The sequence below is a fragment of the Oreochromis niloticus genome, linkage group LG8, assembly GCF_001858045.2.
Source record: "Oreochromis niloticus isolate F11D_XX linkage group LG8, O_niloticus_UMD_NMBU, whole genome shotgun sequence".
In the NCBI taxonomy this organism is placed as follows: Eukaryota; Metazoa; Chordata; class Actinopteri; order Cichliformes; family Cichlidae; genus Oreochromis; species Oreochromis niloticus.
The window spans coordinates 12,774,423-12,783,002 of NC_031973.2; the positions used below are offsets into that span (position 1 = coordinate 12,774,423).

Consider the following 8,580-nt stretch of genomic DNA (forward strand, 5'->3'; position numbering starts at 1 on the left):
TATGCATGATATTACATACTTGCACTAAACAGAGTCATGTCCCTGCTGACATGTTGCCCTCTGAATGAAAGCCAAGTAGTTTAGCATTTCCAAATGACTGCTTCAGGAGAGCATGGTTGTGACCTAAGCAGCACAGTTCACAGCAGGTTTGACTATAGAATGTGTGACTGCGACTGAATGGTTTGATGCTACATTTTACTGTTGTTTAATGTTTTGTTACTGGAAACGTGTCTGCTGGCACATGTATTAATGCACCACAGTATAACAGCCTTAGGTCATGACCATGGACTTTGCCAAGTGGATGAATCCCATTGTAGAATGTCAGGTTATCTATTTCCTTCTTAACAAAACAAAGTTGCATCAAGCCAAAAGTTTGAAGTCCTTTATAAATAAAAGGGTAGAAAATATGCATATAAGTATTATGAAGGTGGAAGTTCTGCATTAACTTGTAATTTGGTAAAGTATGAAAAGAGATTTTGCTTCACTGGAAGTTGCATGTCTTCAGACTCAACAGAGCTGCATGCTTCATGGCAGTATATTTTTAAAAAATGGCCATAAGATGAACGGCATTATGCTGCAATCACACTAGGAGACAAAAGTAGAGACAGCAACACAATCAAAATTATTGCAAACGTGTACGATGAACCTGAGATCTATTGCCCCCAACCACTCGCCGTCACTTGCCCTCTTTAAAATGAAATTAGTGCATCAAGACAGCAATCAAACTGCACCAAGAGTCTGCTCTCAGTTTGCAGTTGAATGGCAATTATGTGGGATATATTAGTGAAAATCACAAATCTTTTGCTACTCTTGTCTACATGCACAGAAACATCTTACATTCTAACCTAAAGCAGAAATTCCTCCACAAATAGTTGCTACAGGATGGAGATTTAAGTGCACAGGCACTAGGCAACCTTGCTTTCTAGATTAATAAATAAGGTGGCAGTTACTTGCAAACATTGATTACAGTTATTTGAAGACAGTTTGCCTCCCACCAGGCGACCTGTGCAATGCCATTGCATGCAACACCCTCAATCCAGAGGTGGAGGGTGTTGCAAGCTCAATCGCTGGGCAACCAGTTGGCAACCACGACTACTTGTAATAGACCCCTGACAGCAAAAAAATTAAATCCAATCACTGGGCAAATGCTAATTTCTCCTAATCACAAGGAGGTTGCTGTCCTATTTTTACACTAGTGTGATTGAAATATTAGAGAGGGAGGTAAAAACATAATGAGTGATATTTTCCCGCCACTAAAAACTCACCGTGGAGCTTAAAATACCTTCGTAAAGCAACAATTTAGGGAAAAAATCTTTTAAAATGTTATTAGTGCATATAAAAATACATCATATTAATGCAAAATAATTGACCTCCATGTAGCATTAACTGTCTGATGTCCTCCCTTCTTGTCTTTTTATGATTTTGACTCTTTCTCAGAAAAGACATGGTTTACAGATGAGCAACAGAATACCCACCAGAGGACCATAAAGCTCAAGCCTGTGAATACTCTCGCTGTCAATCACATCAGTCGATATACCGTACATCCGCAAGCAGCTTGATTCCACCCATCAGAGAAGCAGAGCACAAGCGCTGAGTTCTGGACGCGTGCTGGTTATTGGACTCCTAGAAGACTCATCGCGTAGGCGTCTGTCCGGAATCTGAGATATCGCCTCATCTGCAAACGCAACTCATCATTTTTTTTCATCGTATAAGGCGAACATGCACTGCTTTCATCATTCACCTCTGCAGCAAGTTTATTTTACGTAATCTTCATTAAAGACAATCGCTGTCAAATATCACAGTCACTCAGCTATTAGTTTGCACAGCTAACCTTTAGCAGTGGCCAGACTCCATGACTTTTTTGTTTTATTTTGGGGAATGATGGTCACGTCAGCAAGAAAAGCAATGTTAAAAAAAAAAAAACTACTTCTAATACTGCTAAAAGGGGTGTTTATTAGGATTAATGGATCAAGTTTTGCAATTGTAAAAGTTGCCTTCTTAGCTGTGTATGAACAACTACTACTACTTCTGCATTTACGTTAACCAATGTTGCAGAGTTAGTCTGTACAGTATGTTTAAAATGTGTATTTTACACCCAGCTGCAACCCCACCACAATGGCATTGTTAGTGACTGACTCTCAGTGATTCCTTTGCCATTTGGAGCTAATTCACAACATTTGTGACAGTTACGATGGCCAGTGTCCATATGTAAATGGCATTTGGGTCCAGCCTTATCTGAATCCATTTATGTTTGTCTTATTTTTTGCCTTTTTTCAGGTGTTATAAATGTTTTCATGTTGCTATTTCAAGTTGTCCAAAACCCCAGAAGTGTTAACAAGTATCTGCATCTGCAAAATTTCTTTTTGTTTTTAATAGCCAAATATGATAGAGCTGTTTTTTGTTGTTGTTGGGTTTTGTTTTGTTTTTTGGGGGTAAAATTATAAAACAACCAAAAATCCTAAAGTTTGTTCATTTTACATTTATCCATTTACTTAAGTCACTATAAACAGCTAAGCCAAATGCTATGACCATATATGATATACTTGTAGGTAAGATGAATGTAAAAGCCACATATCGCATAAAGTGGGCATCATTTAAGTCCTCCTTTGGCTGTAAGCACTGCCTGACACAGGATTGTCTTGGAGGCCATTAAGCAACTTGTATGTTCTCCATGACCAATCTTAATGCCATAAACAGACATGTTTTTTGTTGATGCATGAAGAACAGCTCTATCATAAAAAAACAGAATTTTTGGCTATTTGTTTTTTTTGGATTACTTTCTGTTTTGTTTACCACCTCAATGACTGATTACATATCTTGCATATCCACTTACTTCTAATAAAGCACCAATCATTTGTTTCTGTTTGGAAGCACAGAATAATGCGTGTGGTGTTATTAATCATGTCTTATTTTAATAATGAATCACAGCTATACTGGCACTGTTGTCACTTTACTTTAGGATCAATGAGGGGGAAGGAAAGGTAAAAAAAAAAAGAGCAAAGAAAAGCACATATTACTCCATGAATTTCACGATCCATATATGATACATAACAGTCCAGCCTAGGATTCATGTTGGATGTAAAATGAGAGAGGTTGTGACATTTTTACTGGCACAGAGGAAACCCAAGCTGTCCATCCCTCAGTGCCAGTAATGTGCCAGGCAGTGCTGAAGCCAATGGAGGACTCTAGGAAGACCCACTGCTGCGAAAAGAGGCTTCTAGTTTAGCGTTCTTAAAAATTCACTGGAGATAGCTACAACTGTCGCAAACAGTCTGAGAAGTCTTAAAACTTTTTTTTCGAAATCCATCCATCATCAAGAGCAGAGCCTGAAAGCAATTCAGTTGTATGTAAATGTGTAAAGCTTAATGTGAAGTATTTTTTTCTAGTGTGTTCTTGTTTGACAGTACCTGTGGGGTTGAGAGACATTCAGCATTGCGGTCTAGTCTGTATTATTTTGTGCTTTTCTCTTTTTTTTTTTAGCACATCGACAATGCCAGTGCTAAGTTGATATTTCTGACTATGTCATCATACACAATAATAAATACTGTTTATTGTCTTGTACAAATAGCCTTGTATATAAATTGTACATGATTTCATTTTGTATTTTCACAAATTAAAAGCAGATGTATTGTGTTCTATAATATGTCTTGTCTCTTTATTTTCTCAGGTTTTAAAAGGATGTTAATGATGTTTTACACACACACACACATGCACCCCAAAAAGGAGAAAAAAGATTACACTATCTCTTTGGTAACGCTGCACAACTTTGGTTTGTCAGACTGATCACGTGACACAGAACACCTCGTCGTAGCCCCTTGGATAATGGCTGATGTAAAAACACACTCCACATTCTCACCTGAGGGATGGAGAGAGCCCATCACCGTGCTTGTTAACGATTTTTACACACCATGGCTCTGTGGGAGACTGTCAGCATGCCAATAATATTTACAGTCTAACACCTCGCAGAGAGGCCGCTGATTTCCCTTATCCTCCTGCCAACAGCAGTGTCACCTCTTCTTAGTAAACAAACACGCCTAACTATCGAACTAAAAACAGTCTATGACTACTACTATGTGTATTATTTAAAGAGCAGTGATTTAATGTGTCAAATTATAAATGAGCTGACACTTTTTAAAGGGTTACATTAGCACAGCTGACTAGCTTGAGAATTTACAGAAGGTCAAAAACTGATATTTGACCTGATATAAAATCTAAATATTGTGTCATGTAGACACTCTATATTAGGTTTTTTACACCCTTACTAAAGTGCCTCAGATCTCATGGCATTTATGATCAAAGTTTCCAAATATTAACCTTTCACTGTGATTCCCGATCATTTCATTTAATTAATTCGCAAACATTCGGGCAGTTTTTAGGAGGAAAATCTACATGATTTTAAACTACGATCATCTACAGCATTAATGTTGTAGCAGAAACCAGAAAACTTTCAGCTTTCCTCTATTCTGAGTCAGTACTACTCCATGGGTCCTGCATTAAAAAGTTAGCAGTCAATCCCAGCTGTCATTCATCCCAATCTCATTAATAATTACAGATGTGATACTTCATTATTTAAAGTGTAGATTTGGAATCAAATCCTTTACAGATAATGTTGATTAAAAAATATATAAATGCAAAATTTGGGGTTAAAACACTAAAGGTTTTGAGTTTTGTGCCTCTCCTGAATCACATGATATTGCTGGTTTGTGTCACAAAAAAGTGAACAGTTCTTACATAGTCAAGTTTGTGACAGAGAGGGGAAAGTAACAAAATTGTACTGTAAAATATTACATTTTTATATGCACTATTAAAATATATTTCTTTTTTTTGAATTTTAAAAGGGCAATTATTTTGAAACCCCCCCCCCAAATAATAATAAATCCTCAGTACCAGTATAGCTGAAATTTTGGTGACTGTGTCTGTGTTTCTGTGTAAATGTAAATTTAAAAAATGGCCAGTTGTCTTAAATAGTATAACAGTAATTAGAAATATCCGACATAAATACATAACAACAACAAAAACAACAATAATTATAATAAGCAGAAGAATAAGAATAAACTTTCTTTATAGGATCTTTTAAATAAAATTACAAAGGGCTTTATAAGACAAAACAAGACACTGATAAAACATTAAAGAATTGAAAAATTTAAAAGTTTTGCAGAATTTTGAGGGGAAGCTAGTAGAACGAGATACTAAAGGAATAAAAATAACTTAAATAATCTCACAAAAGGAGACGATGTAAAAGTAGCTCCAGCTGGAGGCACTGAGAAAGCCCGCTTACAAAAACATGTCTTTAAGACAGATTTAAAGGACGATGATAGGGAGCTCACCAATCTGACCTCATCGGGGAGGCTGTTTAAGAGACGGGGCGCCCTAACAAAAAAAAAAATCTTGAGATTGTGGGACAGTAAGGTTAAAGCTACTTTTGGCCGATTTTTACATCGGATGCCCTTCCTGTGCAACTCTTTGTAAGGGCTTTGTATCTCCTCGAGGAATCGAACCAGGGATCTTGCGCTTGTTATTGGAAAGTGTAAACCATTACTGTAAAAAAAAAAAAAAAAAAAATCCCACTAAAATAAATGAACTACCAAAAAAGCAAATGATCACAAGAAATACCTTGACTGAAACTTTGCTATGCTGTGAGTCCATAAGCCTATTCACAAACACACACGCAGCAACACAGAAATCCACTGTAGCCTCTGAGGACAACTCTTGTCCAGCTGTACGGGTGATAATAGTTTCCATGACAATGCAGCACTCCAAGTGCATCAATGCCAGCTCGGATAAACAGTGATCCTTTACCAAAACAAGGGGGTCATTACGGCAGCTTGTCAAATCAATGTTGAGAGTGTCCTGCCTGATTAAGGCGTCCCCTCTCAGTCCTGACACAGTGTCAATACTGGCTGGCCTGTGGCGGCACACTCCCATGATTGGACTGAAATGCCTATCAGTCAGGCAGCTGAGCTGGACTAATGATTCCCTGTGCTGCCTATTAGAGGGACATGACAATTTAATCCTGTGGGCCAGGCAAGGAAAAAGTGACCTTGGTGCTTTATATTGAGACTGAGGTAAATTGACAAGAGCAGATAAATCTTTACCTTGGGCTATTAACAGAATTAAAGAACAACAAAGGCAGAAGGTTCTCTCCTTTTTTTGTTCTCTTTGCTCCTGACTTTCAAAACCTTCCACTCCTCTAAATTTAAAAATAATCGAGCAAAAACCAATCATGGTTTGGCAACACTTTTCAGATTTGTAGGGATATACGTTTACAATGTATTTCCACTATACAAAGGCGCAATTGAACCAAAGCTCGGAACAACAAAAAGTCAAATAAACGCCACAGACTGAATTCTTCTATGCTTTGCTGTCAAGCTGGAACACTGAGAGTGGATATTGCTTGAAGCTCAAGGTTTTTCAGATGTTCAAAGCCATTCCAGCATGGCCCCAGGGCAAGGTATATTGCCTTGGACATCTATCTTAAGGCTATGAGAACATTGTCTACATGGTTGGAAAAAGGCCATGTGTTTACACAGATGTTTCAAGCTTTTAGCACGCAGATCTTCCTGTACTGAGCCTCACCACCATCCTTTGTGCCAAGGGACATATACATTTTGCATTAGTTTACCCTTTGATACAGAAATGAAAGGGGGCAGGGGAGCTTCCAGACTTAGGCGCAGAGTCAGAAACAAAGTAAAGATTCTCTGCACTGAATTGGCTTTAAATTAAAAAGAAAAAAAACTTTGCTGTTAACATTACAGGTGGCATTTCTTCATCTGTTCCTCGTTTTTTAATATAGCTGCTTTGATGTGGCCTGTACACAAAGACAAAACAACATGCCTTTCCACATTTCTCCAGCAAAAGCAGAAAACAAATGGCAAAAGATAAGAATTTCATCCCTGTTGCGAGGATAGATCAACGGCACTGGGAGGCTATTTGCCTGCAAGGCACAGTTGTAACACTGACCCTTTATGTTTCCTCTAAAGGTCAACATTTCCTTTCTTTTGTTTCACTCCATGCATGCATAAATCAAAGCTCTTGGCTATTTTTTTTAGGTTTGAAGTGGGAAATATCACTGAATAAAAGCAAAATAAAACCTACATAAATATTACAGCTTTAATGAAAGATATAGGAAAACACCATCTGGATATTTTGTCAATAAATTACACATTAATCAATTTTTGTTCTTTGGTTTGAGATATTGCACAAAATCACCACGTAGCAGAGTGAAATGTGCATCAGAGGAAAACACTTTGTAAAGCACCTGAGTGGATCTGTACGCTGTAAGCATTTATTAAATCACAATGCCGACCTTCATCAGGGATGTAGGCAGCGTCTCCACATACTCCATGCATGTTGCTTGATTTGCAAAATAGGAGCTTGTTGCAAATGTAATTTGTTTCCATATTAGCAATCAAAGTCTCCCATATTTACTGTGCTAAATTATACTTTTGCCCATTTAAATCACCTTCTCTTTTACTTCTGTGCAAAGAAATTAGCAATAACAAACAGCAAACAGATGGCAAATCCCATAACATCACTACTCAGCCCAAGTTGTAAACATGATTTACAATTTGCACGATATTATTTACTGTGATTCATGTTTCTGTCAGTTCCACACTGGAGGTTAATAGAAATGCCAGCAAGCTTGCTGATTTACTTAGTAAAATTTTCATCTCAAGGTTCAGGTTCAGAAGATTGGAGTCAGAGAGAGTTACAGGATTCATGCATTATGCAGAAGAAGCACGACCTTCAGCCATCACAGTCTTCTCTATATATCACACTGGGGCTTGACCCTCCCAAGGCCAGAAGGAGCATTTGATATATTTAACCACTACAGCCATTAAATTACTCACATTCTTTATAAGCTGAGCCCATTTTATACTGCCAGCAACATGAAGGCAGTATCATTCTGATTAAAACTGGTTTTACACTTTATATTTGCCTTTTTTTTTACTGTAGGTGATGCTTCAGCAATGAAGACGACATTCATAAGTCAAAGGCAAACTAAATCAACAAATAAATCTCTTGCATGGCCCTTCTGATTTTTATACTTCACATTATGGCTTTGCCATATGTTGGCCATATGTTGAAATAAAGAAGAACTCTGCTCCTGCTATTTGATACAGAACACTTCATGAAATGATAGGAAATAAAGTGCTGTTTTAGAGTATGAGGTCCATTTTAATATAATTGGCTTTAGAATTATTTATAACATTAATTGCCACATTATCGACTTGCTGTCAGCTCCTTGGGCCCGTGGTCCATTCTTCTTCACAGAGAGCGCTAGCTCAGCCTAAAGTAGACTGACAAGCTAATTATACCATCTTTCCTCTCAATGATAAATGCCACTAATGTGAATCTGGCCTAGAAATGAGACTCCTTAGTCACCTCAGCTACAATAGTCTCTCACTATGTCCAGGATCTTTAGATAGGGATACTTCAGTCCACTTCATTTCCTCCTGAATCAAGTATCTTAAAGAATTCATGCCCCAAATTGCAATATTGGCCTTGTTAGGTCATTTCTACCTACAGACTGGAATATACATATATTTATATTTAAGCATCATCATAAAGTTTCAGAAA

The 8,580-nt window shown here is 37.5% G+C and overlaps 1 protein-coding gene across 15 annotated transcripts in view; it reads left to right on the forward strand.

Annotated features, from left to right (window-relative positions):
- LOC100703246 (calcium-activated potassium channel subunit alpha-1) overlaps nt 1-3,638 on the forward strand; it is a 92,859-nt gene extending 89,221 nt beyond the window's left edge. For all 15 annotated transcript variants that reach the window (XM_025909972.1, XM_025909971.1, XM_025909974.1 and 12 more), the window contains one exon: nt 1,438-3,638. In XM_025909972.1, the coding sequence (XP_025765757.1) occupies nt 1,438-1,459 (22 nt within the window). In that variant the 3' untranslated portion in view covers nt 1,460-3,638. The remainder of the gene's footprint in view (nt 1-1,437) is intronic.
- Nucleotides 3,639-8,580: the final 4,942 nt, after the last annotated feature.